General features: G+C 42.9%; 1 protein-coding gene across 1 annotated transcript in view; it reads left to right on the top strand.

Moving 5' to 3' along the window:
- Window positions 1–70: 70 nt before the first annotated feature.
- LOC136445077 (multiple PDZ domain protein-like) overlaps window positions 71–17,601 on the top strand; it is a 67,933-nt gene continuing 50,402 nt past the window's right edge. The window contains exons 1-6 of the mRNA XM_066442933.1: window positions 71–191; window positions 7,197–7,315; window positions 12,169–12,329; window positions 12,906–13,044; window positions 13,579–13,664; window positions 16,066–16,217. Of these exons, the coding sequence (XP_066299030.1) occupies window positions 7,288–7,315; window positions 12,169–12,329; window positions 12,906–13,044; window positions 13,579–13,664; window positions 16,066–16,217 (566 nt within the window). The 5' untranslated portion in view covers window positions 71–191; window positions 7,197–7,287. The remainder of the gene's footprint in view (window positions 192–7,196; window positions 7,316–12,168; window positions 12,330–12,905; window positions 13,045–13,578; window positions 13,665–16,065; window positions 16,218–17,601) is intronic.

Raw genomic sequence — 17,601 nt, 5'->3', positions numbered from 1 at the left:
TCATATTAGTTTACTTCTGTTTAAGAGTTTTAGGTATGAATTTATGTTTTGTAAGGTACTATTTCTTGTACCGGCGGTGATTAGGTCATGGGGAGGGGTGGAGTATGTGTCATGGCTGCCCTTTGACCAAAGGAGCAGCGAACTGAGCAAAAATCGTCAAATTTGGACCCTTTAAAAGACTCGTTTCAAACGTAAGTAGTATTTCCTGCAATATCAAGTGCTTAAAACTTGCAAGGGTGTGTAAATTCAGCGCGATCATGTTTTAAAAACGCAGTTTTAGGCCAAAAACTTCTTAATTTGGAGGAATTTGCACTGTAGCGGAACGCTGCTGCTATGGTTGCGTGTTTGATCAAGAAAAAATGTGGTGTTTAGTTTCAAACCGTTGATTATAATATTTACAAATATCTGAGTCAATGTCATTTTCAAAGCTTTGTTTTCATTTCTGTGTACTTATTTTACACAATAATAAGTCAGAGTACTTCATCATATGTTGTTGTTGTTGTTGTTGTCATTGTTTAACGTCTATTACTTCGTTAGACATGGTCTCTAGGTGCTGTGCTGGTCGCTAGGTTTCAGTTCTAGTTGATTTCTCGCTAGGTTTTTAGCACTTGGTGACTTGAGGTAGCGTGTTGCTGGATGTGTTTCAGTTGAGCACGTCGAATCTGCGAGTGCTCTCGATGTACTGGGAGAATGTTCTGTACATCTGTGTGTTGATAACGTCAGTGAGGTCTTCTCTCATTCCAGCAAGAGTGACGATGTCCGTGTGTCTGTTCTCCGCTGGCGTGCCGTAGGTCTCGTATATACTTTCGATCTCCTGCAGCATTTGGTGTCTTTCCCTTTCATAGCGGGCGCAGTGGTACAGGAAGTGGTTGGTAGTCTCCGGGGCGTCGCAGTTAGGGCAGTTTGGAGACATCTCAGGGTTCTTCCAGTTTTGGTAGGCATTGAGTTTTGTGTGGCCACTGACTATTCGGTTGATGTTGATTTGTGTGCGTCTCTTTCCAAGTGCTTTTCCTTTCTTCTTCATGTTCATGGCTATCTTCTGCATGTATTCGCTTTTTGTGTTCAGCTTTGTTCTTCGGTCCCATCTCATGAGTGCTTGAGTTTCAATGTGTTTCGTGGCCTGTTGTCTTGTCCATGATGCGTTCATCTGGGTGTTAGCAGCTTCAGCTGCTGCTAACTTTGCCTCTTTGTCTGCAATCTCGTTGCCGGGTATGCCCATGTGACCGGGACACCATGTGAACTGTATTGTGTGTCCTTGTAGATGGAGGGAGCGTAGCTTGTTTCTGATGCTATGTACAAGGTTGTTGTATGCAGTGACTTGCTGTATACCTGTGACTGATTCTATTGCAGCCTTGCAGTCACATAGGATGAGGACATGATTAGCGGTAGATGGTCGTCTGGAGAGTGTTTCTATGGCTAGGTGAAGACCTTCCAGCTCCCCTTCGTAGTTGTTGGATCTGCTTGCCACTGGTTTACGCACTGCAAAGGGTTCAGTGCTTCCCCATTGTTCGTAAATGACAGCAGCACTGCCGGTGGGGCCTGGATTTCCCAGGGCAGAGCCGTCTGTGAAGACGACTGTTGTCGGTTGTCTGTTGTCTGAGATGTTTTGCAGCATGTGTATGATGTCATCTCTTGCTTTGTCCTTTCCACCTGTGGTGTGAGTTGTAGGTGTGAAGGAGCCGGTTATGGTGCCCATGACAAAGGGGGGTAGTCTTCTGTCGTAATATGGTTCCTTGTCTACTGTGTGTTCCTCTAGCTCTTCCCTCAGCTCGTTGAATCTGGTCTGTAGCAGGTGCAGCTGGGATCCAGTCTGGTTGGCTGTTTTTTGAGATTTCATGAGTGTGATGGCGTCGTAGATGGGGTTTCCTGTGTGCTTTGTTGCCATTCTCAGGTAGCTCTGGGCTTGCCTGCATGTGAGATGTATGTCGATCGGTGGTACCCCTGTGATTGCTTCCAGTGCTTCCGTGCTTGTCCGTTCAAGACACCCAGTAGCAGCTAGGAGTGCTTGTCTTTGGACAGGTGTGTAGGCTTTTTCAAGTTTGTCCATGGCGGAGACGGTGCATTCTGCTGCGTAGTCTAGGATTGGTCTGACTAGAGTGTTGTACAGGAGGATTTGAGCCTGTTGGTTTGGGTTGTTCGTCGCATGTGTCACTATGCTTACTGCCTTCAGGGCTTTGAAAGCTTTCGTCTGTGTTGTCTTGATGTGTTTCTCGAAGGTCAGCTGCTTGTCTAGGGTTACCCCTACCAGTTTGAAGTCGTTGACCACCTGTATGTCTTTGTTGTTGATTTTGAGGTCTGCAGTGTTAGTTCTGTCAGCATGTGGGGGTGGGAAGATCATCGCCTTAGTTTTGTCGTGTGCGACTTTCATGTTCCACAAAGGGCACCATTCATGGATGACTTTGGACATCCCTTCTTCTACGCTTTCTCTCACAGCTTTGATGTCATCGCCAGTCTTCCAGGCAGCTGCATCATCTGCGTATTGGAAGTTGTCCAGGTTGTTGTTAGTGTAAGCGTCTGCCGTGTACAGGTTGCAGAGGGTGGTGGAGAGAACAGCCCCTTGTGGGATGCCGACTTTGCTTTGTTGTGGTTGGGTGGTGATGGAATTTACTCTGAAAGATGTCTCTCTGTCCCGGAGGAAGGTGTTGAGGTAGCACAGCATCCTTCCTTTGACACCCTTAATGATGACTTTGTAGAGTAGACCTTCTTGCCAGATCCTGTCAAAGCATGATTCATAGTCTGCAAAGACAGCCACGGTGGTTTTGTTTTGTTTCCATCCCTCCGTGATGTTTTGAGTGAGCCTCAGTACTCCATGTGATGCACACCTGTTCCTTCGGTAGGCTTCTTGGGTCGGAGCTAAATGGTTGTTGACATCTGCCCACCATGTGAGTCTGCTGTTGATCATTCTTTCCATTATTTTGCCGATTACACTGGATAGTGTAATGGGACGGTAGGACTTGATTTGGTTGTAGCTGTCTTTGCCTGGCTTCCGTATGAGTACCTTTGTGTCCTGCTTCATTTGTTTGGGTAGTTGCCCGTGCTTCCATATGGTTTGCAGCATGTGAAGTAGCGCTTGAACTAATGCAGGTCCGCCTTTCTTGATCATGATTGGGTGTATTCCTTCTATGGGGCTGGGTGCAGAGTTAGTGTTCATTCTGTTAATGGCAGCTTGGACTTCTTCTAGTTCAAGGTCTGCATTCAGGGGGTCTTCTTGTTCTTCATCGTCGTTGATAGATTGCGATTCGTGTTGGATGATGGCCTGTACTGCGTTGGTGACGTTGTGTTTCCATTTTGTAAGATTTCCGTACATGTCAACCTCGCAGGGCGCGTAGGTTTCAGTGGCCACTTGTGCAATCTCTTGGTCAGTGACTGCCACATCTCCATTGGGTAATTTCAAGGGTTGTACAGCTGTTTTAGTGTTCTTTTTGAGATGAGACTTGATAGTTTTCCAGAAGGCTTGGGGTTGCTTTGGATCCATACTTTTTAGTTGCTCGTCCCAGTGTTTGCTTAGAGCCTCTTCTTCCATGTGTGTGAGGGTTTCCTTCTCTTTTAGATACTTGTTCAGGTTGTGGGTATCTCTTCGTCTGTGGAATTTTCTTAGGGCTGTTTTCGTGGTCTTCATTTGTTCTTCTAGTGCTGGATTCCAGTGTCCTTTGCTGTGGGTGCTTATGGTCTTCTTGTTGATGATGCCATCAGTACATCTGTTGAGGGTGGCCTTGAAGGTTTCATAAAGTTCATCGATGTGTTCTGATTCTGTGTTGTTGTGTTGTTGGAGCCAATCGCGAAACTGGTTATGGGTGGTTTCCTCCCATTTTTTCCAGTCCACATTTCTTAGATCCCATCTCTGTACTTTTACGTCTTCTTTCTTAGTTCCTACTTGCATAGTGATAAGGTTGTGGTCTGTCTTCAGTTGCACTTCAGGCTGCACTCTCCATTTGTCAATCATTTTTGTTGCAAGTCGGTTGGTGATGGTCAGATCGATGATGCTGTTGTCTCTTGTTGGACAGTGGTTGTTCATGATATGGAGGCTGTTTGCTAGAAGGAAGTTGTTGAGAATGTGTCCCAATTGGTTGTCTTTATCGTTTCCCCAGGCTGGGTGTCGAGCATTCAAGTCCCCACACAGTATCACGGGTTTTCTGTTGTCTAGCAGGGGCTTCAGTGTATGTGTAAGCTCATGCATGGCGTCCTTGTTTTCTGGTGGTACGTAGACTGATATCAGTATGAAGCTAGTGCTGTCGGTGTAGATGTTTGCTGCAGTGATGTCGGCATGTGTGGTTTTGTCTAGTTCTATTTCCATGGTCTTGACATGTTCCTTTGTAGCAATGGCTACCCCTCCTCCCCTTTTGTCGGATCTGTTTGTGAAGGTCCAGTTCCATGTTTTCAGGCATGGTGGTTTGTTTGTCTTGGTCCATACTTCTGATAGACAAAGTATGTCAATGTTTTGTTTCCTGCACATATGTTCAACGAGTGTAGAGGAGGTGTTGATTGACCGTATGTTGACCTGTGCAATGTTCATCTTGCTTGTAAAAGTGCTGTCCCGTGTGGAGTTTGCTTGAGTTTCAGAGTCAGATGTTTGATCACATGTGGAGGCTAGTAGTAGGACTACTAGTACAGTCAGGGTGTCACTGGCTATTTTCATTACTTGCTTTATTGTTGTTGTCTTAGCTGTCTTTCTTGTAGCTTTTGCTTGATGAACTGGAATTCCCGGCACCTTGGATCGTTGGCAGAGTGTCTACCGCTGCAGTTTACACACTTGGGTTTGCACGGGGTGGGGTGATCTTTGGGTCCTCCACACTTAATGCAGCAGGCTGCTACTTTGCACAGTTTAGCTATGTGACCGAGTTTTTGGCAGTTGTAACATCTGATTGGAGTGGCTTTCTTGCTTCTGTATGGCTCTACTGTGACTGTTTCCCCTCTTATTGTTATGGTCTGTAGGAAGAGATTGTTCAGTTGTCCGTTGTGTGTGGCGTCGATTCGTGCAACCCTTAGAGGTTTGCCAGTGTCTTGATAGCGGTATCTGTGGACCTTGACGTGGTTACCGGTGAGTTCAAGTATGTTTTGTTCGATTTCTTCTTCTGTAGCTTCAACAGGTACGTTCTTGAGTATCGCCTTTCTTCCGTATGTTTGGTTTGTCTTATGGGTCGTGAGTTGCTCTCCTTTGGTGTCAAAGGCTCCTTCCGCCCACGGCTGTAGCAGGTCCACTGTGGTTTTAGTGTTTTTGCAGTGTATAGCAATGCCCCCTCTGGGTAGCAGGTACGCTAGGTTGATGTTGTGCGCGCAGTGAGGTTTGTTTCTGACAATCTCGGCGAGTATCTTCCCGCTGTTTTTGTAGCACTCTGGTTTGGGAATCCCGTCAACTATAACAATGTGTTTACGAGGGTCTACCTGTGGGTCCTCAGTAGTTTCTTCTTCGTGTAATTTGTTGTTGTTTCCGGATCTACTTGTGTTTTGCTTGTTGTCTAGGTCCTTTGAGATGCAGTGTGCGCAATGATAGGGTTCGTTGTTTTTTTGAAGGAAGTCACACACCTTGTGAGAGAGCTTGGCGCAGTTGTTGTGCCACCATAAATTGCAGGTGTCGCAGCAGATCCACCTTCCTCCTTCTGGGTGGTCAGTACCGCAAACACAGATCTCCTCTTCCTCTTCTTGTATGACTGGGAGTGGATCAACCGACTGGTTCCTGTTTGATGTTGTCGTGGACCTTGTTTGGAGTGGGTGCTCGCTATCAACCCTAGTTTTGTTCCGTGATTTCTCCTGTGTTTTCTTTATGTCCTGGTCTCTGTTGGTTAATGATCGTTTCACGTCTTTGTTCAGGGTTCTTGCTAAGTCTTTATCTTGTTTCTTTCTTTGTGTATGGGCTCTTGTACACGGCATGTCACAAAATTCAAGATGGCGTCTGTTTGGTTTGGGTTGGCCTTTAAAATGTAAATGCCGGCCTCCCCATCTTGTTGTAGCATAAAAAATTGATACTTTGGAAGACCGAGGAGAGACTAACCTTTCTGTTTAGGTTGTGCAAAGCTATCTGAAAACACGTCCACACGCTCAACTGTCGGATTCGACGCTCAACTGTCGGATTCGAATCCTTCAAAGCAGTACGATCTGCTAATCGAGGGTGTTGTTTAGGATGTTCACAATGTGTTGTTGAAATAGTGTACTCGCCTTCACCTTGTGAAGCAGTCCGTCTTGTTTACGTAGTTCTGTTTCTCCGGCTTGGCTCGGCTTGGCTTGGTAGTGGTCTCAAAATGGCTTGGTAGTGATCTCAAAATGGCGCCCTCCCCCTTCGGCGCGTCGTTTTGTTCGAGGAGATGAAAAAGCTTGTTGTAGAGAATCTAGGGTACCAGTTGTGTCCACAATGTCTCTGTATGAAACTCTGACGATCAGCTTGATTCAATGTAGAAAAATCCGGCGATACAAGTCTTCTTAGTGTGAAAAAAGAGTTTGTAAAGCGGGAGCTATCTGAAAACACGTCCACACGCTCAACTGTCGAATTCGAAGCCTCATATGGTTTTGGCTTTTCGTACTTTTTTAGGGGTGGGGTGTGTGTGCGTGGGGGGGGGGGGTTGAATCGATACATAACCCATGACTCCAGTCTTGTGGTTTGCTTCTTGTTTGTTTTCGTTGTTCAAATATCCTCTCACAGCTGTCTACAAGCCTCTTCTCACCCTGACGTCTGTTGTTTACAAAAACTAGAGAAAGCTACCGCCTAAATAATCATGCCCAGGCTGTGTTTTGGAGAAGCTGTCAAGTAATACTAATACTAAATTATATACTGACCTGTAGTGATGCAGTGTTTTTTCTAGAAAAATTGAATAAGAGGGAGCACACACAAGCAAGGGAGCGAATTCTATGTATTTATGGAAGAATCGATTGCTGAGTGAAGGCTGTATGTTGGATGTTAAGCTAAAATCTAAATTCAACAAGGGGGCGCTGGGCTGTAACAAGAGGGCGCAGCGCCCCTTTTTCCTGATTTAGATGAACCCCTGGTGATGATATACTAAGCGGGAGCAACAAGTCGTTTCTTTCTGTTACATTGATTGGAATTATAATTTTGTGTGTTCTGCTCGACTAACCGCCATCTTGGATCCCTCCACCCCACCAATATGGCCGCGGCGGGTGGCTACTACATTAGTGTGTATGTGGAAACTTTGATTCCTGTGAGTCTCTAACATTGACCCTGTCCTATATCATGTTCCGATTTACAGAAAAGAACAGCACTGCCTTAAGTTTGTGCCGGCACTTAGAACTTCTACCCAGTGAAAGAGTCCAAACAGGACTGCAAATAAGGGAAGCAACATGCCGCCGATGCCGGTGGGACCACAAGGTAACGTAGTGTCGTTACTTGTCTGTAAGGTTTGATATCCTTCAGGCATTCTGTTGTTTACAGAATGACTAATAAACTTGTGGACGTACCGACTAATATTGTTAAAATATCTTATAGTTATAGTAGCTCAGAAAAGAACAAGAAATACATATACAATTACAAACGTACATGGTCATATATACTCTAAGCAAGTTGAAGCGTATACAAGAAATAGTCATGCCTTCAAAGTTCAAGTACCACAGTTATCAAGTTATATCAACCATGAATTGAGTTGTTCAAAAATGTTTTTCCTTAGAACTAGTATCTTAGAAAGAAGCTCAAGGTACCAAGTACTTTAGATAGCTTTAGTTTAAACAACGTTCACTGTTAGATGTGCAAAGGTTATGTGTCACAATTTTGCCTCCCGATGCCTGCTTGGAGTTGGAGATAAGCTAAAAGGAGCGACGGTAACTTGTAAGAGTGTATAAAGAAGAAAAGGGGGTGGATGCCAGGCTAGAAGTTAGAATAGAAGGTTGCAGTTTGGACAACAACAAAAATGTGGTGAGACTTGTCTGCTGTACAGGAATGTGCATGTAGTTTAGTTGTTTACTGTATACAAGCGACATATGTTGTTATTGTCAGTTCATTTGTTCAATAATGTAGTTTGGCTGTGGTATCTGTGTTTCCATTGCAAAGATAGTCATGCACACTGAGCATTTTATGACAAGTTTGAAAAAAACTTTTTTTTTAAAACAGGCATTTTTAGGATTTTGTGACTAGTGAAAATTTACTTGGTACATGTACATGTACATGCCTACATGTACATACATTGATAATATGCGCATTGCACATGTACATTTTACATGTAAATATGGGTGTAAAGAAGACAGCTCAGAAAACATACCAATAATCCCAGTGCCTCTACTATAGTTCTATATGTACATGCACATAGTGTCATTCAGGTTAGTTTGAAAGCACTGATTCTTGTGATCAACGCTGCTGGAATGACCTGAATTCTGATGCCGTTTGTTTACTTTCTCGACTATTTCCACATACCAGCTGTGCATGTAAGATCACAATCTCACGAAAAAGGGCTGCTTTGTTTACATGCTAGACAAGGCCACACCAATACAATGTGTTGGCTCTCAGAATCAGACAGATAGAAGAAAAAATAATGCTAAAGGGGAAGTCTGGTAGCCTGGGTGCCATCCTATTACTTCCAGGGCTCCTACACTCGCTACCCTAAAAAAAAAGAAATCCCAGACTATTTTTTTAGGGTAGCGACTAGGTACCCTAGTCGGGTAGTAATAGGATGGCACTCAGGCAAGAAGTCCGTAGGAGACACAATATTAGGGAGGCTGTCAAGTTTAAATTTTCCTCCCAATCCTTTTCTTCTGTTTTCATCTCGACTTCTAACTAGATTTTTACTTCAAAATATCAGAGAACCAAAGAAATACATGTAAGTTTGTGTTGCCTAATTTACCAACAACAAAAACTAAAATAAATAAAGATATGAAAATTGAAAAAGCCCTATGTTATTAGTGTAGAGGCATCCTCATTAGATAGCTTTAACAGCGCATGCAGTTAGATATGCAAAGGTTAGATGTGACTGGTCTTTCAGTGTTACCGGTATATAACCAGCTGCTACCGCGCCGCGTGCCTGCGAAGCTGGTGTGTTACGCCGAAGGGCGGTTATATGGCTATATAGATACAGATGTACCAACCTAAAGCCAAAACACAACTGTGTAACACACAGTATGCGTATTGTTCACGTAAATATGCATGAATGAAATTCTTTTCCTCTCTATCAATCAGTTGTCCAAGTTTTTGTCCCTGCCAAAATATGCAGCCGGCATGTTATGGAAATAAAGCTTCAACAGACCGTGGCATTCCCCACATCACACACTGATCGACCATTCTTCACATGAGAAAACATACATACACATGTATACTGTCTGACAATGATTGGTCCATGTTAGCACATAAATCAACAGGATAAGGATCTCCCAAATCATATTCAAATAAAAAAAACACTTAAAAAACACCCAGAATATATCCAACAGCATGGTTTGTGAAAAACATATTGCACAGAGGTATTGGCCAGCCACGAATGTTGAGTGATCGTCCTTCACTTTTTTGTTAGTACCACACACTTTTTCTGCACTACTGAGATATAGTCACAGTAATTGAAGGGCTCTCATTGGCTGAGGGGTAGTGGCCATGTTCTAATTGCAAATTGAGGGCAGTCTTGGGATAATCATGAATGTGAAGCACAGAATTCAGTTACGGAAAAGGCTGCCTTAGATCCTTGTCAGTGGTTAGTTCTGTCACACTCACAGGCTCAAAGCCTGCTTGAAAATTCTATGGCATCAATTTTTCTTTCTTTTTGAAATTCATTCTTTATTGTTTTTACAAAGAAAAAGACAATACAAACTTTACGTAACAAAGGACATGCATGGCGCAATAAACAAAATAGTTAACACACATGATAAACCACAAAACCAATATGTAAAACCAATTGACAATGATGTTGAACATCGGATGCATCATTCAAAATCTTACAACAACCTATGACGAAATGTGACCATGCAATGGCATAAGCTCCTACTAGTAGGGGCCTGACAAGTGGAAGGGGTGCTAGAACTAGAAGCATGATTTAGTCCGGCTACATTCCTCCCATGTGAGACAACATGCCACAGATGGCAGTGGTGTGAGGGGAGAGGGGATGTATTAGCACTGCGGATGTTTATTGTAGGGGAGGGCAGGGAGGTCACACACAGCGCACGTTTGCCCTATATTTCCCATTTATAGATGTGACAAGCCAATGGCTAACTACAGATGGGAGTAGTGAGGGCACATGGGCAGTTGTGCGTACCACCATTAAATTGTGACACATTCTGAGCTAACAAATGCAATTTTCCTTCTAACAATATAACAAGGACAATTAGTTTGTTAACCCAGAAAGTGCACAGAGCTATTTATGCTCCCTTGCAATCTTGAATTTATACATGAAAACTACATGTTTGCAGAATTGTAGTGAAAAGTTTAGCAAGAAACTTATGTCTACAATTTTGCACCATTTTGTCAAGGCATGTACATGTATAAAGATAACTTAGTAGGAAAATTGCATCAATCTTCTCTTAAGTCTGCATGTTTGCATTCTAAATTCCATTATGCAAAATCCACTGGGTATATCTGTAAACATCTGAACATGAGAGGCTGGCCCTGATACTATAAGCCTTCAGATTAGTTTAATGTAGTGTAGGCTTACAGACTGGCCTAATGCCTGTAGACCACACTTAGCGAAATGACCTTTCCCATGACTTACAAGTTACATGGTTATATGTATGCTGCTAGCTGGACCAATGCCACAAATCTAAGACTCACAATAAAGTAATGTAGATATCCTATAGGCAATGCTTCCACATATAAATGAAATGTACCACTTCAGAGAGGTTTACAAAAGGTTGCAAGAAGACAGAGCCACACAAAATGTACATCTGCTTAGGAGATGGAAAGTTGGTTCCTGTGTTTAACCTTCTCCCTGCTGCCTAACCCTGTAACCAATAGGGAATGTGGTGCCAAACGGTTACTTCAGAGTGCTAAAGGTTAACACTTAGTGGTTCAGGATTAGTGTACAGTTACAGCCCCACTTATGTCCCAGCAGGGTTCTGATAAACTTTATCCACCCCTCTGATAAAGTTGGCAAGGGAAAGGTTTTGGCAGCGCTGCAAGGGTTGAATGATTTATCCACATTTATGCTAGGATAATGGACTCATGGAGCAAAGGGTAGGGTCTGTTAGTTCCGCTTATAGATTTTCAGGGCCCCCTCTTTATACAATTTCAACAATGACATACATTGTACATGTATGCCAATATTTATATCTTTATAGCTGTAACCGCCTTGATTTTAATGATAAAGTTTTGTGAACAATTTGTAGAGTCTCACTTATTGTTGATACAGTGTACCAGCTCAAGTTTCAAGCCTGCAACATGGTATCATGAATAAAGATGTCAAAGGTTACAATTGGACTATTGATTATTATTATGTTTTTCTTTCATTTTTACATTTCATTTCTGACTCAGAAAGCTAGCATGCCTAGTTTTTTCCTTCTAATACAAGTTTTTTTATAGTAAATGATTGAAACAAACAGACAAACTAACATTTTCTTCTATAGACAGCTTCTTAAGAAGTAGATGATGATTGTTGCCCTGTTACTAGTAGTTAGGGGTGGATACCGGTTTGCTGGACCTGATTTGGACCTTTATAACATCAAAGAACCGAGTCCAAATAACCTAAAGCCAAAAACCTGAGTCCAAAAAAACCTGAACAAAGTACAAATATATTTCTCTATTTTTGTTTGATAAAAAGTGTTTATCTTGAAAGTCTTCTTCCCAAGAACTTTTATAGTTGTGCATGTCAGTATGAATTCTCTATGCTTAATATTGGTCTAATAAAACAAAACATCAACTGGACAGGATCAGGTCCAGGTTCAGGTCCGGACCTGACCTTAAAACACTGGACCTAAACTTGGACTTGGATCTTATTAAGCCGAACCGGTATCCATCCCTACTACATGCAGTAGTTAATTGACAACTGTAATACACTTCTTTATGTTTGAGACTGCATTGTAAGCACTGCTTTGACTATGTCTGTACATATTTAAATACTGAACTTTTGGGACTACATCTGTAAGCAGCGACATCTACGTGTATATCTGCAGTGCAAAGTGAACCAGTCAGTATCACCCTGAGGAAGGTGACAGACAGTCAATTGAACATTGGTTGAATAAAACCCTTCGTTGTGTACAAGGAGTCTTTTTATTCAGTGACTTACAAATCTGATAAAACTATGAATGGATTTTCTCCCCCAGAAGCGGAGCATGCTGTTGACGTGCTGCAGAAGATGCAGGAACAGCTGCGCGCTGGCGGGGACAGCAGCGTCGACCTTAACTCCATCATACACATGCTGGACAGCCCGCTGTTCCGCCAGATCCTCAACATACAGGCCTCCGTCAAGCAGCTCAAGAAACAGGTAGGAATTAAACTATGTTTTGATGAGTTCCTATTCTGGTCGATAGCCAGTCCGTAGAGTCAAGTCCTATCTTCCTTCCTTCCTTCCTTCCTTCCTTCCTTCCTTCCTTCCTTCCTTCCTTCCTTCCATCCATACTTCTTTCCTTTCTTCCTCCTTACCATCAGTATAGCCTTCCTTTCCTCCCATCATAAGGGATCACTGATGGTCAGCAGAAAGCCCCAACCTTTTCCTCTATCCATCCTTCCTTCCTTACATCCATCAATAAAATGGAAGCTACCTTCATTGATGTTATAGCCAGCAGCACAGAAATATATGGTCAACTCTGCTTATGGCTTTTTGTAAGCATATGTCATCAGTACAACGCAAAGTTGGTACAATATGGTGATTTTCATTGCTCTTGAACATAAAGTATAGATGCTCAACTCTTAATATTATGTTCCTTTCTCATTAATTCAACCTTAACCTTTATCCTACAAAGGTAGTTGCTTGGTGCCAAACTTGTACTGGTTACAGGGTTAAGCAACAGAGAGAAGGTTAAAGTGTAGATACTTTCTCATGTGCACTGTATTTCCCTAGGTTGAGGAGTCCCCTCCCTCTGCTGTCCAAGACTTTGAGTTCTCCCCGACCGGTCATCTGGTGATGGCGCCAAAGAGTAAGGGTGCTGGGGGCGTGGTCAACAATGGCACGACGGTGGTGGAAGTCAACGGACAGCCAAGTATGTACAACAATGAACATCGCTGTATGCCAGCCTTATCTAAAATGTCACATACATGTACAAATTAAAACAATTTGCAGGCTGAAATTAGTTAGTCTTGGTGCCATCCTACATTGTTGTTAGTTTTCCTCCATATTCTTCATTTAGTGGACCTTCTACAACCCTGCAATTTTGTAGGCAACAAGGAAACTACCAACCTTGTAGACAAATGGCAATTTAGCATACACATGTCAGAAGCTCAGTACCATTTTCTTCTAAATAAAGTGCGCACCCCCGATTTGGGACTCATCACCAACCCTTTCATGCCAGCTGAGATAGTCGGCAGAAAAACCTGAATAAAGTGCGCACCCCATTTTTGCCAGCGGCTGCACCCGAAGTATTCCCTTTGAGACATGGCCACGCCCCTGTATCACACGGCACCCTTTGATAAAGTCCCAACGTTTTCTTTATGTTACGCCTAATCGACAGCAACAGAATTTTCAGGAAAATGTTTTTCCGGGCAACAATTTTTCTTCTCTTACTATTCTATTCCAGCTGAGGCGGTGACGGTCCATGGAGCTCCCTCCCTGATGTCAGCTGCCCCTCAGATGGGGGAGGAGGAGTTCCAGAGAGCCGTACAGGTGAGAAACTTACCTCGGGTGTGATGAGAAACATAGGCTGGGTTTACACAAACATTTTTGAGTTGACTTGTAAGTGAACTCTTGCTCTGGACACTCCAGTGTCGGGCGACCCTGACGGACCTACATAGACCAACTTGCTGGGGACGTAGGGGTAAGGTCTGAAGAACTAGAGCACTTACATGTAATGGCGGACCATGTTGTATGGACAGAGAGAGCTACCTTGGTCCGGGCAAGCCGCCTGACAGATGATGATGGAGTCGACTTAGGACTGTGCAAAGAGGACCCTAGGTCACTCAAGTAACGTTTTCTAGTAGGAAAACTCCACTTGAGTATCCCAAAGCTCCTCACACACAGAGTCGAGTCCGGAAACTTGAGTGTAAATCGGGCCTTACCGTAGGCATGAACAGATGAGAAACTTATGTCAGGTATGAACAAATGAGACATGTGTGATAAGATGAGAAATGAATCTCAGGTATCAAAGGTGAGGAATGAGGTGTTATAAAATGATGCGCAGTTGGCTGTTTCTTACATCTGCCTTCTTGAGCAAAAATTATATGCTGAATATCGAGAATCTAAATTTTATCTTTAACTTTCTTTGTTTAGTATTTTGTTCCTTTCTATGTCTTTGTTGTTTCTTAGATCTGTATATAGAAACAAAGGAAGTAAGTCATCAAAAATAAAATATTACCACGAGTGTTGGGATTTGGCAAAGAATAGACATATCCTCTTCCTCTGTAATATTAGAAAGCATTTTTGTTCTCTTCTTGTATTCTGATACCATTGTGAGAAAATGTAAGAAGGAAAATTTACTGCTTTGTGGGCAGAACATTTATGCTTCTAGTCAGTATTTCTTTCAACCTGTCTCCAGTTGTCTAGAACTCATGAATTATAAATGACAGCTTTGTAATATAACTCCCCTGCGGAGAATCTGAAACCATCTCTTTTAGTGTCAACACTCTAAATAATATCGGCATGATGTGTAATAATCGTTATGAAATATCGTTAACTTGATCGTATATGACGCTGATGGATAAGTCAGAGTTAGGATGAAATAAATGATTAATAGTTTGCTGGAAGAAGCGAATAAGGAGTAGCCAGGCAAAGGGAGAATTATTGGTAAGATGTCATTAAATATTAATTATAATTGTGGTGTCGTATTCACATTTTGACGAGCTGGTATTCACACATATACCGTGGCCAGAGAAGCTGAGATTATAGGGAGTTTCCAAAGATGGGTAAAAGGGTTCGTTCACGGAGAGATAGGCTGAAGTTTACCATGTGTCTGGTGAAGACATTAGACCAGGTGGGTTAGGAATGGTTTTGGTTTGACTCTGAGAGACGGACTGACTTGAACAGTTGTTTAGCTGCATGTATATAGGTTGTAAATTTTGGTTGATGCATTAGTATGTATGTATCTTTGGACTGCGCAAAAATCGTTTGTGTTTTCAGATTTCCCTTCCTTGGCAAGGGTTGTGGTTGTGTGGAGATTAACAAAAAAAATGGGCTTTCTTCTTGTTGCTCTCTCTATTTTGGGGTAAAAATTTGATATGATTGTACAATGACCTGGTTAGAGAATTCAATTAGGTCATTGTCCTGATTAATATATAATTTAACCTTTCCCAAAGCTATTACTTACTATGCTTATTTTCCCAGACATGTCGAAGTACATTTGTGAATTACATTGTGGTATTTGTACGTCATGTAACTTGCTGTGTACAATGTGCATATATCAAGTTACAAATTCAATTCATGTTACTGTTTTAATGTTCATGGTTTTTGCAGTAACCTCTTTACCACTAATTTAATACTACCACAGCTGTGAACTCTTTATTTTCTCCCTACTGCAAAATTGAATACTGTAAATGCATTTAAGTTTGTGTGGTTTCTATTTTGCACTAAGGGGAAAATGGAGTGTTTTAGGTGGTTTTAATTTTGCGGTATTGCTATAGTCACATACTGCTACAGTATTATGCCAAAATGTTCGCAGTGGTTTTTAATTCGCGGTGAAACGGTTGCCGCGAAAACCGCAAACATAAAACCACTGCGAACATTTCTGCATCTACAGTAACATGAATAACACGTTCATAAACTTAAAAAACAGCAGTCCTTCACTAGAGCTTTATTTTCTAAGGATAAGAATTAAAGTGCTGTGGCTTCACCTTTTGATAATCTCTTTAAAATTATCAATATATGACCTAGGAAATCACATTTCTGACACATTTTTCCCTTCGCCAAAAATAGTTACTCAAGCAACTGGATAAAACAGTCAGATGTTTCAGACAGCATCCGCTGTCTTTTGTCAGTGACTAACGATAAGGATTGAAAACCAGATTTATACCAAAACTCTGAATAGATATGTTAATGAGGTTAAGACAACATTTTTCCCTGTACGTACCTCCAGGCTGCAGCTCAGGGCAGAGAAGTGGAGAACATCAAGTTGTACAAGCCTGAGACTGGAGGGCTGGGCTTCAGTGTGGTGGGACTACGGAGTGAGAACAGGGGAGAACTGGGTATCTTTGTACAGGACATACAGCCTGGAGGGGTGGCAGACAGGTACGTTTGTTTGTTTGTTTGTTTGTTTGTTTGGTGAAGTCTGGGCTTCAGCGTGGTGGGACTGAGGAGTGAGAACAGAGGAGAGCTGGGCATCTTTGTACAGGATATACAGCCTGGAGGGGTGGCAGACAGGTACGTTTGTTTGTTTGTTTGTTTGTTTGTTTGTTTGTGGTGAAAGTCTGGGCTTCAGCGTGGTGGGACTGAGGAGTGAGAACAGGGGAGAGCTGGGCATCTTTGTACAGGATATACAGCCTGGAGGGGTGGCAGACAGGTACGTTTGTTTGTTTGTTTGTTTGTTTGTTTGTTTATGGTGAAAGTCTGGGCTTCAGCGTGGTGGGACTGAGGAGTGAGAACAGGGGAGAGCTGGGTATCTTTGTACAGGACATACAGCCTGGAGGGGTGGCAGACAGGTACGTTTGTTTGTTTGTTTGTTTGTTTGTTTGTTTATGGTGAAAGTCTGGGCTTCAGTGTGGTGGGACTGAGGAGTGAGAACAGGGGAGAGCTGGGTATCTTTGTACAGGACATACAGCCTGGAGGGGTGGCAGACAGGTACGTTTGTTTGTCTGTTTGTTTTGTTTGTTTATGGTGAAAGTCTGGGCTTCAGCGTGGTGGGACTGAGGAGTGAGAACAGGGGAGAGCTGGGCATCTTTGTACAGGATATACAGCCTGGAGGGGTGGCAGACAGGTACGTTTGTTTGTCTGTTTGTTTTGTTTGTTTATGGTGAAAGTCTGGGCTTCAGCGTGGTGGGACTACGGAGTGAGAACAGGGGAGAGCTGGGCATCTTTGTACAGGACATACAGCCTGGAGGGGTGGCAGACAGGTACGTTTGTTTGTTTGTTTTGTTTGTTTATGGTGAAAGTCTGGGCTTCAGCGTGGTGGGACTGAGGAGTGAGAACAGGGGAGAGCTCGGCATCTTTGTACAGGATATACAGCCTGGAGGGGTGGCAGACAGGTACGTTTGTTTGTTTGTTTGTTTTGTTTGTTTATGGTGAAAGTCTGGACTTCAGTGTGGTGGGACTGAGGAGTGAGAACAGGGGAGAGCTGGGCATCTTTGTACAGGACATACAGCCTGGAGGGGTGGCAGACAGGTACGTTTGTTTGTTTGTTTTGTTTGTTTATGGTGAAAGTCTGGGCTTCAGCGTGGTGGGACTGAGGAGTGAGAACAGGGGAGAGCTCGGCATCTTTGTACAGGATATACAGCCTGGAGGGGTGGCAGACAGGTACGTTTGTTTGTTTGTTTGTTTTGTTTGTTTATGGTGAAAGTCTGGACTTCAGTGTGGTGGGACTGAGGAGTGAGAACAGGGGAGAACTGGGCATCTTTGTACAGGACATACAGCCTGGAGGGGTGGCAGACAGGTACGTTTGTTTGTTTGTTTGTTTGTT

This window comes from Branchiostoma lanceolatum, chromosome 11 (assembly GCF_035083965.1).
Source record: "Branchiostoma lanceolatum isolate klBraLanc5 chromosome 11, klBraLanc5.hap2, whole genome shotgun sequence".
NCBI classification, from domain to species: domain Eukaryota; kingdom Metazoa; phylum Chordata; class Leptocardii; order Amphioxiformes; family Branchiostomatidae; genus Branchiostoma; species Branchiostoma lanceolatum.
This window is presented reverse-complemented; position numbering and strand designations above follow the sequence as displayed.